The 13,180-nt window shown below is 40.4% G+C and overlaps 1 protein-coding gene across 3 annotated transcripts in view; it reads right to left on the bottom strand.

The window, feature by feature from the left end:
• The window catches only part of F2 (coagulation factor II, thrombin), a 33,570-nt gene extending 25,519 nt beyond the window's left edge, over positions 1–8,051 (bottom strand). Inside the window, exons 1-3 of one of the 3 annotated variants that reach the window (XM_056526449.1) lie at positions 7,949–8,051; positions 773–933; positions 210–234 (exon numbers count right to left, since the gene is read on the bottom strand). In XM_056526449.1, the coding sequence (XP_056382424.1) occupies positions 210–234; positions 773–933; positions 7,949–8,045 (283 nt within the window). In that variant the 5' untranslated portion in view covers positions 8,046–8,051. Of the gene's footprint in view, positions 1–209; positions 235–759; positions 934–7,948 lie in introns of those variants that run through there. The other 2 variants (XM_056526450.1, XM_056526451.1) reach the window with 2 other exon arrangements.
• Positions 8,052–13,180: the final 5,129 nt, after the last annotated feature.

Genomic DNA, 13,180 nt, shown 5'->3' with positions numbered 1-13,180 from the left:
ATGTGTGGGAACTAGTATTGTGTATGCATGATCCTAAACTAGCTACACTTGACACCACTGAACAAAACAGGACATGCTGTGCCCATTACACAGACACATGTGTACTCCCCTGCATTGCTTCATAACAGTCCCTGGTGGCTTCTGAACTATGAGGAAATCAGTAAACAGACACCAGTGCACTGAGATGTTGTTTTCTCATCAATACTCACATTGATAACGGCGCCAGAATGCATCCTGTAACATAGAAGACACATAGCTGTAAGGCCACAATATATACCTTTCCACAGGCACAATGTGTTCTTGGCAAAAATGCCACAAGAACTGTTTCCTGTTAATACACATACAGTTAATCGCAAAAAATAATAAATACAAATAATAAATATGATCACCGTGGAGAGGTGTTTTTGACGAGTGTAATGATGATAACACTGATGATAATAATGACTACCTTTAATTAAGAAGGTAGTGAATGAGATACTTCACTGTGATGTCAGAATGGTTGGACTGGCCCACCCGATTACCAAATTATCCTTAGGTGGGCCCGAGCTCTGACAAAATAAAGAGCCTCAAAAGGTCCAACAGGAGATGACTTTGGAGCCAATCATTTGTCACTAGAGTTTATTTCTTATCCATTTTTAATTGCATCATCAGTACATGTGTATAGATGGAGGGTGGACCCTTAGAATCATTGATTCCAGCTGAATGTTTTTTATGTCTATGAATTATGTATACATATTAACATCACATAAGTATTATAACCTGATAATCTCACCGTCACAGTGTCAGACTCCTTAATCTCTCTTGCTTCCTCGTAGTCACATAATTCCTCCATACACTCTCTTTCCATATTTCCTTTTTTCAACTCTTCAAATATTGAATTAGCTCTCCGAGAACGTTTCAGGACCGACATTGCCTCTTGGTTGCTGATAAACACTAAAGAGATATAGTAAATTTATAACGTTGCCTTGATGTACACGGTGTCCCACTCACTGGAGGCTCCATCCATAATTCCAATGAAATCTATTATAATGATAATCTAGGACTGATGCATACTGGTCCACAGCCTTCTCAGAGACTATTCCTTTAGGTACAGTCCGAATGTAGGAGAAGAAAAGGAGTAACAGCCACTTTTGTTCCCTCATGTATTTGGTCTCTCAATAAAGCTTTGGGCCTGTGATCTTTGTTCCCTACCCCCTTCTTTTCCAACCTCCACCGCCTATCACTGTCAGCAATGCTTTATTGTTTTATTTTGTTTTAGAATGTGTGCAGGAATGTTAATGTAGCATGTGGTATGACGTATAGTGTAGGGAGACCTGTGCTGTATGTTGTACTGTTGCGCTATGTACAGTAATCATATTAATTTATTGTATGCTGCTTCCTAGCCTGCATTGCGTCGCAGTACATTGTATGTATGTTCATGACAATTGATTTCTAATAAAGTTATTTTCAATCAAAAAAGATAATCTTATAGAATACTCAATGAAAATCAGAAACCCCTCATAAACATGCACAAAGATTTTCAGATGCTTACATCTGCATATTGTGAGAAGTTACATAGCCGAATAAGTGATACCATGCCTTGTCTGTAAACCACGTTACAATATGAATATTCAAATTGTTGATGAAGAACACCTAAAACCAAGGGCAGTGAACAAGGAGATTGTTTTATTGGGACCTTAAATTCATGTACCTTAGTCACTCAATATGCATGAAGATGACCTTCCTATCTAGAACATGCTCTTGGATTTCCCCGTCTGCTGAGCCACTTTGTGTAAAGACTTTCTTGAAGAATCCAACAGTCCGTCTTAAAAGGGGTACTCCGGTGGAAAACAATGTTTTTCGAATGAACTAGTACCAGAAAGTTAAACAGATTTGTAAATTACTTCTATTAAAAAATCCCAACCCTTCCAGTACTTATCAGCTGCTGTATTCTCCACAGGAAGTTAAGTAGTTATTTTCATTCTGACCACAGTGCTCTCTGCTGCCACCTCTGTCCATGTCAGAAACTATCCTGAGCAGGAGAGGTTTACTTTGGGGATTTGCGCCTGCTCTGGACAGTTCCTGACAGAGCACTGTGGTCAGACTGAAAAGAACTACTCAACTTCCTCTGGAGCATAAAGCAGCTGATAAGTACTGGAAGGATTAAGATTCTAAAATAGAAGTAAGTTACAAATCTGTTTAACTTTCTGGAACCAGTTGATTTGGAAAAAGTATTTTTTTTTCCACCGGAGTACCCCTTTAATGCTGTGCATTTTAGACATTTTCAGCCTGTCTCCATTAGGTATGTTGAACAATGCTGGTCTGGGAGTCCATGTGTGTGTATGGTTGTGTGTCTTGGGCATTTTAAGCAGGACTTGTTGTCTTGGTATTTCTTTGTTTTTGGTGTACTGAAATGTTGCCTTCAGTCCTTTGCAAGAGGCCTTGCAGCCCTCCGACATATACCCGATACCTGACGGACACCTGCCTCCTGTTCTACACCGAGACTATAAAAGAGAATAGAGTTTCTTGTCTGAGAGCGCCAGGTGGGCAGCGTCTTTAATGTCATCCGTTTGCGTCAATCTTTTTCAATCTGTTTTTTGATCCGTTTTTACTTCTGAGCATTTTTTTGTTTGTTTATTAACTGAACGATAATGGATCCATACGGATACAAATGGATAACATCTGTTTGCCTCCGTTTTTGTATGTTTTTTTTTTTAAAGTCTGTTTTATTTTTGACGGGAGAAGAACGGGACGGGTCTAGACGACCGTGTGAACGCAGCCTTATCTTGTTTCTCAATGGAAACAGCACAGACTATATTGAAAAATGGCTGTAGGAGTACTGTACCATGGTATGGAGGGTAAGACTGCAGGCCTAGACACCCATAATAGCTGATCTCTCTACCTTGCTGGTGACCCCTGCCCTGCAGCAGTCAGGTGAGCGATTGACAAAGATGTTATGAGGGTTTCCTGTTTCCCATAAGTTACGTTCTGACTAAATTTCATGAAAATGTTCTCTTTGAATTGAGTGAAGCAACTTGTATAAAGAAAAAGTGTAGTTAGAACTTTATTTTGTATTAGTTGGACTGAACCATTGGGTTGTTTATATTTAGAATTCTTTTCCTTATTTCTCCAGAATGACATAAGTAGGGGTACAAAATTAATGAATTAATAATTTAATAATTATTAAAAAATAATTATAACATTTTGCTGTTTTACTTGTCACTAATCATAAATATCACACTTGTCCTGTAGAGATCCCTTTACAGTAATCGCTTAATTTGCATTAAAGGCAGGATAACAATAAAATGTAACCGAAATAGATATCAAAGGATCCCGCCATTCACAATATTACTGAAAAGACAAAAGAAACGGGGCTCTTAGTGTAGATTTGTCTGATCACCAAGTCAATAAGAAAAGAACATTTACAGGTTTGGACTAATTTTTATAGAGCGCTCACATTGTAATATCTATTGCTGCACCCTCGGGAGCCATCCACAGCATTACCAGCTGGGAGAGAACGTGTCATCAAACCAATGACAAGACCAGGCTGCAAAAATAAACTCCTCAAGCAAGATTAATGGGGAGATGTATCAAACCCTGTCCAGAGGAAAGGATGCAGCGCTGCTCATAACCAATCAGATCGCTTCTTTCATTTTTTGAAGGCCTCTTCAAAATGAAAGAAGCGATCTGATTGGTTTCTATGGGCAACTAGGCAACTTTTCCTCTGCACAGGTTTTGATAAATCTCCATATTTTTTTTCTCAACCTGGTCTTGGCTTTGGTTTGATGGCATCATTCAAAATAGGTGATGGCCACAGTTCCCTCCCCCACATTCCTGCACAATGCACAGATCTAGTAGCGGGCTACAGACTAGTCTGTCTTTAAAGCATATCTCAGAATACTATTAGCAGCTTAGGCAAGATGGCTGCTCTCATGATTATATAAAGAAAATAGAATGAAAAACAAATTACAAAGAATGAATGTCTGAACATCTGGTTTTCATATTATTTAAACAATAGAAGTGTTTTACATGCTTTAACTTACTGATTCTGTGCTGTTTCCACATCGATCCTGAAAGGGGTACTCCACCCCTAGACATCTTATTCCCTATCCAAAGGATAGGGGATAAGATGTCTGATCTCAGGGGTCCTGCCGCTGGGGACCCCTGCGATCTCCCTGTCCCGCTCGTGACATCTCGGCCACGCCCCCCCCCCCCCTAGACTTGCATTGAGGGGGCCTGGCCGTGATGTCACGAGCAGGGCATCGGATATTTGGGATGTCGCAGACGAGATCGCAGAGGGACCCCCGCGATCAAACATCTTATCCTCTATCCTTTGGATGGATTAATGGTCCTCAGTCCTTCCTGCTATCAATGACATAATGTCCTTGTGAATCTGGTGACCAGGTGACACCTGTCATGGTGACGTTTCACCCTTGTTCACTCTACAAGGATATCACATCATCCTACACTGTTTGTTAACAGTAAAATGCTAAGAGGGTTAAAGATCAGTGGTCCAAGGACGTAATTTCAAATGATGGCAATGTACCTGAATGCAAATCTCAAACATTGCATAACACCAAAGCTAAACCCTGCTCTTGTAATGCTTAAAGGGGTACTCCAGGGAAATATAAATGTTAAAAAAAGCCACCACACTTCCTGGATATGTTCTTTGTAAACCATCCTGCCTGATGTGCGTGGCTCCTGTGGCCTCTGTTGTCTTTTCTGGCTGCTTGATATTCTTTGTCATACTTCTCTCCCCTTGCCTACATCTTCCTGCAATCATTGCAGCTCTGCTCTGCCAGCCCCCACCCCCCCTGCTCTAAGCAGCAGAGAGAGATTCAGTGTCTGATTGGCTGCACACAACTCTCAATTCTCAGCACCAAAGAGAGCAGGACTCATCAGTGCACAACAGAAATCACATGGTCTGTGTGTCCCAGGAGGGTGAGGGCTGGATGATGTCATTCACTCACTTAATGCATGTAAGTGACAACCAAAAAGGGGAAACTGCTCTGTATAGCTAATTAAAGATATTTAGACAATAAAATAGGTTGATGAAAAGGAAAGGATGGGCTATGGGTTTATTTCCCCTTTAATTCCTCTTCTCGTGGAAAATGAACTCTTCCTGCCATGTTTACTCACAAATTACAGCTTATCACTGGAAGCTTCTGCAGGAATTTAAAGGGGAACACCAGTACTAGGCATCTTATTCTATCCACAGGATAGGGAAAAGGGTCTGATTGCAGGGGTCCGGCCACTGGGACCCCGATAATCCGATCTCTGCTTTGTGACGGATTACTTATTATGGTAAATCCGGAGATACACGAATGCTGTATTTCTGTCTTTTCCATAGACATGAATAGAAGGGGATTTCGACCACAGACACTCAGAAGCCTAGCGCAGTTGGCACCAGAGGGTCCTGGCAGTTGGACCCCCGTGATCAGACATCTTATCCCCTATTCTGTGGATTGGGGATAAGAAGTCTAGTACTGGAGTCCCCCTTTAATGATCTGTCTTATGTTAAGGAACCCATGTAATCAATAGGGATTGTCCAAAGTAGAGAACCCTTTTTGAAGGGAGGCTATCAGTATATAGGTTCACTTATTATGAACAACTAAGCTTTTCTGTGAAACACTGCAGCATTTATGGTTGATTGAGCTGTGGCACCAAGGAAATGTCTGAGAGGCGGAATCCCACCCTAGAGTCGGCTTCCTGGATAACCCCTTTAACTTGATTGATAGTTTCCACCTATATAGAAAGTCTCTCCAGACTTTCTATATAGGTGGAAACTATCAATCAAGTTAAAGGGGTTATCCAGGAAAAAACTTTTTTTTATATATCAACTGGCTCCAGAAAGTTAAACAGATTTGTAAATTACTTCTATTAATAAAAAATCTTAATCCTTTCAGTACTTATGAGCTTTTGAAGTTAAGGTTGTTATTTTCTGTCTAAGTGCTCTCTGATGACACATATCTCGGGAACTGCCCAGTTTAGAAGCAAATCCCCATAGCAAAACCTCTTCTAAACTGGGCGGTTCCCGAGACAGGTGTCATCAGAGAGCACTTAGACAGAAAAGAACAACCTTAACTTCAGAAGCTCATAAGTACTGAAAGGATTAAGATTTTTTAATAGAAGTAATTTACAAATCTGTTTAACTTTCTGGAGCCAGTTGATATATATATATATATAAATAAGTTTTTTCCTGGATAACCCCTTTAAGTCAGTCAGGGAGAAGGTGGGTAGACCGCCTCCCAACACTTCCCTGGTGCCATAGCTTGATAGATAGATAAATGAATAAATAAATAAAAAAGCAATATATCATTAGAAATCAGATGTACCAGACCTAGTGTCCACCATATGCCATTATATGGATACAAACAGCGTTCCAAACGATTCAATGAAAATGGTGTGAGATTTGACCCCAAATTTATAGGGCCTTTTTCTAGAAATACAAAAGTGTACATAAAGTGGTAATCTTTTTTTTTTTTTTTTTTTTACTAAATTGCTGTATGTCTCTATATGGATAGATAGATCTACATTTTGGGCCTTTGACCAGGGCCATATGGACTGCATGCACCACCCTACTTTTGATGTGCTGCTTTTCCCACTGCTAGATAGATAGATAGATAGATAGATAGATAGATAGATAGATAGGAAAGAGGGATGTAGCTAGGCTTGACTATCTGTATGTTTATCTAATCTGTCTATCATGTACCTTTCATATCTATCTATCTATCTAGTGTTGAGAAACAGCACTACCAAGATGCATAGGTGTAGGTGCCAGCAAACAAAACAGTCTTTGTCCAGGCCTCTTCAAAATATAAAAGAAAAAGTATTTGCAGCACTCTAACAAGGTTATGGTGAAAAAAAAGTGTGTAGCTTTATTCCATCCAAAGAAAGCGACATTTCAGCTGACTCGCTCTCAAGCCTTAAAGGGGTACTCCCGTGGAAAACTTTTTTTTTTTTTTTTTTTTTAAATCAACTGGTGCCAGAAAGTTAAACAGATTTCTAAATCCCTTCTATTACAAAATTGTAATCCTTCCAGTACTTTTTAGGGGCTGTATACTAAAGAGAAATCCAAAAAAGAAATGCATTTCCTCTGATGTCATGACCACAGTGCTCTCTGCTGACCTCTGCTTTCCATTTCAGGAACTGTCCAGAGCAGAAGAAAATCCCCATAGCAAACATATGCTGCTCTGGACAGTTCCTAAAATGGACAGCAGAGGTCAGCAGAGAGCACTGTGGTCATGACATCAGAGGAAATGCATTTCTTTTTTGGATTTCTCTTTAGTATACAGCCCCTAAAAAGTACTGGAAGGATTAAGATTTTGTAATTGAAGTGATTTACAAATCTGTTAAACTTTCTGGCACCAGTTGATTTAAAAAAATTTTAAGTTTTCCACGGGAGTATCCCTTTAAGGCTTTAGAATGGCTGAGTGAGTCAGCTGAAATGTCGCTTTCTTTGGATGGAATAAAGCTACACACTTTTTTCACCATAACCTTGTTTGAGTACTGCAAATACTTTTTCTTTTATATCTATCTATCTATTCATCCATCCTAACCAAAGCAGGGTGGATTGTTTCCGTGCCCCTTCTAGAACTAAAGTCATATGCCCAGCCAAATAGGTAGGTAGGTAGATATATAGATTCACATAATATATATTCTGCCACTGAGGCTGATTATATGAAACACCAACATAACAGGACCCTTATGATTTAGATCTACTAAGTATGACCCCACTCTACTGTTATGGGAAGGTAAAGAAATTTCAGATTACGTTTTTCATCTCCGGCAGTCAAACCTATCAGTCCACACTGTCTCAAAGTACAAGAGAACCAACCCTAACATGGCCATTTACATTCTACTGAGAATACTAATAAATTCCTTCTTTGCACACTATTCCCATTGTGAGACCACCCACTTCCTCTGGTCAGGACTGACATCTCCTTATGTTACAAAGTTGTATTCTTACCATTGTCTCCCAGAGCTAAAGGCAGAAAGGAAGCCAAAATTAATCCGCATATTATCTGGGTTCGGTGCGGCATTCTGGGGAAGAAAAGTCTTTGCATGGCAGCCCTGCAGCTGTAAGTCAACCAAGCACAAATTTGGAACATTGACCAGTGTCAGAAAAATAGAGACCCTCCTCTGGCTTTTTTCCCTCCCCCCTCATTCAGCCACTGGGGTCAGGACCAGTTACACATTGACCAGCAAACAGTGAGGCCGCTTCATTAACATAGTATTAACTGGTTTATTTACATGCACAAAGTGCCAGTCAGACAATTCTGTGAAATTACACCAATGGCTAATTTAGAATCCACCATTATACTGGATGAAGATGGACCCTACCACCAACCAGCTGCACATGTTAAGTGATGTCCATCTATCTACCATGGCATTGTTTCTACACTACTTTTAATAACAAACACAAATATAAGTACCATAAAAGGGAATAGAATAGTACATATTAATACCATATATTCATAGATAGGTTGCCCAGATGGCGGATCATGGTACCCTGCAGAACTGCCAGGTAATGTCGCTGTGCCTGGCTGTGGGAATGATGGTCTTCTTGGTTTTCAGCTACAACGGGAGATACAGATAATAAAGTGGGCACTGGAAGAGCCTCCAATGCTCTGACCGGTATCTGCTGGGGGAGAAAGAGATAAAAAGGGAGGTTTGGTGCCAGTAGAGTGGATAGTTCACGTGTAGAGCCTATTCAAGCTGCTCTTGACCTGTGCATTAGTGAGGTTATGCGACTGTTCCGCCTGGGAAGATTATAGTGTGCTGGAAAATAGTGCAAGCTATGGGTTACAGCATTAGTGGACAAGGGCTTTTTTTTAGGGACCTGTACAGAATATACATTATACTAGAGATACAAAATTGGTGTCAGCTGATGTCCAAAGGAGCAGCTCATCTTGGCAAAGCTAAAGAGTATTACAGAACTACGCAAAGAATGGTTTTAAAAAATAAAAACCACTCCATTTTGCCACCTTAGTTTATCTGGACTTTGCTGTTGGATCCATATACTATACAGCTAATATGTTTCTGTATGTGCAGTTATCGCTAGGGAACAATGACGTGCAGGTAAGCCATTGCTTGGAACCTCAGTGAGCCTATGTCATAGGTGTAGCCTACATCTTAGGGTGAGCATGCTTTTTACTAATGCCATTAGTTGTCTCTATGCCCTATATGTCACAATTTAATAGCCTAGGTTTTCTAAAATGTAGAAATGTTGAGGTGTTTCATACAATATGGCATAACCAACAAATAGGAATACATTCTGGGGTGCTTATGTACCTAAACACTTTGCTTCTGCACCCATTGGGATACTTTCACCATAGATCCACAATGTAGCAGCATGCAGAATTTTTGAAACTTACAGAAATTAGTTTCCACAGCTTTGCTTACAACCTGTGCTCTTCCATGTCTAACAGAATAAATATTTATTTTAGGACAAGAGGGAACTGACAGATGGGACAGAGGTCCAAAGAGCAGGGTCAGAACTAAGCCAGTGCAGAGGGCAGGGCTGGGGGGGGGGGGGGGGGGGGGGGCGCGTGTTTATGGGGCTGAATGTTGAAAGACTGTGCACCTACTAAATATTGCAGAGACACGTCTAATCCTATAAACAGGGAGGCATCTTAGGACTTGTACAGAGCACTGAATTTGTGGATAATCACAAATATAAAGTTGAAAAAAAACAACACAGCGATTAACATGATGACCCCTACCACAGCAGCTAGTCTTATTTACCACCCAATGGCAGTAAGCAGAAGCTGTAGATGCTTTTAGAGCTGCTTAAATGAGGAGCGGACACTCTTACCCTAGGCAATATTTGGAATTGTGCCATAATTGGAACCCCAAAGTATTATGTAAAGTCGAGAGCCACTTTAAACGGTGGGAAAACAAAACAAAAAAAAATCCACTGTAGTTGGAAAATATGTAAATTGTAATACAGGGGAAAAAATAAAACAATGGCCTTTTTAAAGCATCTGTAAAGTTAAGTCCCTAAGCTTTGGTACAGCCTACAAAAACACAGCTTTATTGGTAGTTCAGTGATGGCCACTGGAATTAGAGTTTGTCTACACAGTAGTGGATGTGTTCTTGCACACACATGCAGTGTCCACACATTCAACACCGGCAATATCATCTAATGAGATCTGTATAGTGCATACACGAATGTTCTTCCTAGTAAGAGGCCTCTATCAGGAGTGTAAACATGGCTGGCCTAATGTAAACCATCAAGTAGAAACCGTAAAGTCCTTGATACTAAGTCACAAGTAGGGGTGTGACATATCTATGGATTTCTTAAATGGTGAAATGGAAATCCGTACATGAATTTGTGTTACGAGTACCAGTATGAAGATACAATCAATATTGGCTATAAGACTCCAGGCCACTAGTTATTCTATAATCACGTCTTCCCTCTGCCTCTACCACCCATGGGCCTGGCTTGGATACTTGGAATGAAGGATATAAATTCAGTTAGTGACAAATGCCTGGTGTGCTTACTGGGGGGTCAAAATGTAATTTTGAGTGGGTACCAAGCTTTGTCACCATCGACCCCTGGCCAGGAAATTCTATTACTTATTGACCAAAGGAATAGCTAGGTTTTCTCATAATTGTATCCATTTTATTGTATCTGTTGGGTGTAAATAATCTGTTTAGTCATCTGTTATTTTTCTGTATGCACTGTGACTATTGTTTGTTCATAATAAATGTTCCTTTATTGAGTTTTGCCTGCGACTGGTGTAAAGGAAAAAAACAAAACACTCACATGACCTGAGTAGACCACATATAGATATGTTATTAAATAATAGTTTGTGGGGTTGTTCTAGTCTATTTGTTTGAGGGACCAAGGCCCCCCCCCCCCCCAGTCTTTAAGTTATATTGGTGGTGGCAGCGATAGTTCCTTGTGTAAAGGTGTGGGTGGTGTAAGTGGGATTTTTATCCTTAATTCCAGTCTAATGCAGACAAATAGTGAGTCTATAAACATCATACCACTTAAAAGATGTAATTTTGTGACAGATGGCACTTTGCCCATTTATTTGCAAGAGCCAGTGTGGGAATGGCAGACCAACTAATAGAGTGGTAGATGCTCTTACTTATGCCGTGGCTCATTTCTGCGATCCTCTGTACAACATCCATATGCTTTAATAGGGCTCTTGATGAGACAACTCCTTTAATTGTGTCAAGGTCTGAAAATGTGGTCAGACTATAAAAGTTGGTGCAAATAAAGTCCCAGCACTCTAGCCAGCAGAGGAAGACTACCTCCAAAACGCATCCTGTTTGATTTGAAAGATTTGCAATAAAGCTCCTAATTTCTGAATGTACTTGAGAAGTGCTGGGACTTTATTTACACTGTTTCTGGACCCAATACACCACGTGCACCACCCCCAACGGAAGTGGCGACCAACTTATATACTATAAAATTTGTGCATCCAACTTAGAACCTCAAACTATGGTTAGTACAGATGACTTTCTACAGACGCCCACATCTTTAGAATACATTCCTGTCTGATAAACACCTACACAATTCCAGTATCTGTGCCCGTTTTGTACCTATACCTGTTAATGTTTACATAGTGAAAGTGCGGCTTTCAGTGACATGGAAGAGATAGCAGTATAGGGAGGCAAATCAGTGTTTTTTTTCCACATTCATAGTCGTGGCAATATCTCCTAAGACCCTTCTGAATTTCACACTTAAGTTCACATTTGATGACCCCTCTCTGTACATACACCAATATACCAATTCTCTAATATATAATATATGAAACAAATTCCTTGCCCTGCAAGTCCATGATCTGACTGTGAAAATAACCGCCTATTCTCCTCCACATCTGATCTAATGCTAGAAATATATTGGGGATGTCTGAATTTAATAATATAGATAATTCATTAATATGCAGCCATACGGTTCCCATTGTATCGCCTTATATAGTTAGTACGGTCGAAAAAAGACATATGTCCATCAAGTTCAACCAGGGAATTAAGGGGTAGGGGTGTGGCGCGATATTGGGGAAGGGATGAGATTTTATATTTCTTCATAAGCATTAATGTTATTTTGTTCCATAAATGTATCTAATCCTGTTTTAAAGCTGTTAATTGTTCCTACTGTGACCAGTTCCTGAGGTAGACCGTTCCATAAATTCACAGTCCTCACGGTAAAGAAGGCGTGTCGCCCCTTGAGACTAAACTTTTTCTTCTCCAGACGGAGGGAGTGCCCCCTCGTCCTTTGGGGGGGTTTAACCTGGAACAGTTTTTCTCCATATTTTTTGTATGGGCCATTAATATACTTATATACGTTTATCATATCCCCCCTTAAACGTCTCTTCTCAAGACTAAACAATTGTAACTCCTTTAATCGCTCCTCATAGCTAAGATGTTCCATGCCCCATATTAGTTTAGTCGCGCGTCTCTGCACCCTTTCCAACTCCGCAGTGTCCCTTTTATGGACAGGTGCCCAAAACTGAACAGCATATTCCAGGTGAGGCCGTACCAATGCTTTATAAAGGGGGAGTATTATGTCCCTGTCCCTTGAGTCCATGCCTCTTTTGATACATGACAATATCCTGCCGGCTTTGGAAGCAGCAGCCTGACATTGCATGCTATTCTGTAGTCTGTGATCTACAAGTACACCCAGATCCTTCTCTACCAGTGACATCCTCTATAGACTGTACCGTGCTACAAAGCTTGGTGTCATCTGCAAAGATAGAAACAGAGCGGTTAATACCATCCTCTATATCATTGATAAATAAATTAAACAACAGCGGTCCCAGTACTGAACCTTGGGGTACACCACTAATTACCGGGGACCAATCAGAGTACGAATCATTGACCACCACTCTCTGGGTACGATCCATGAGCCAGTGTTCAATCCAGTTGCAAACTAAAATTTCCAAACCCAAAGACCTTAACTTACCTGTCAGACGTCTATGAGGGACAGTATCAAACGCTTTAGCAAAATCCAGAAACACTATATCCACAGCCATTCCTCTGTCAAGGCGTCTACTCACCTCTTCATAAAAGCAAATTAGATTGGTTTGACAACTTCTATCCTTAGTAAACCCATGCTGGCTATCACTTATAATACAATTATCCCCTATGTATTCCTGTATGTAATCCCTTATAAGTCCTTCAAACAATTTACCCACAATGCACGTTAAACTTACCGGTCTATAGTTTCCTGGGGAAAACCTAGAGCCCT

The sequence above is a fragment of the Hyla sarda genome, chromosome 6 (assembly GCF_029499605.1).
Source record: "Hyla sarda isolate aHylSar1 chromosome 6, aHylSar1.hap1, whole genome shotgun sequence".
NCBI classification, from domain to species: domain Eukaryota; kingdom Metazoa; phylum Chordata; class Amphibia; order Anura; family Hylidae; genus Hyla; species Hyla sarda.
The sequence above is the reverse complement of the archived record's forward strand: the minus strand, read 5'-3'. Positions and strand labels throughout refer to the sequence as shown.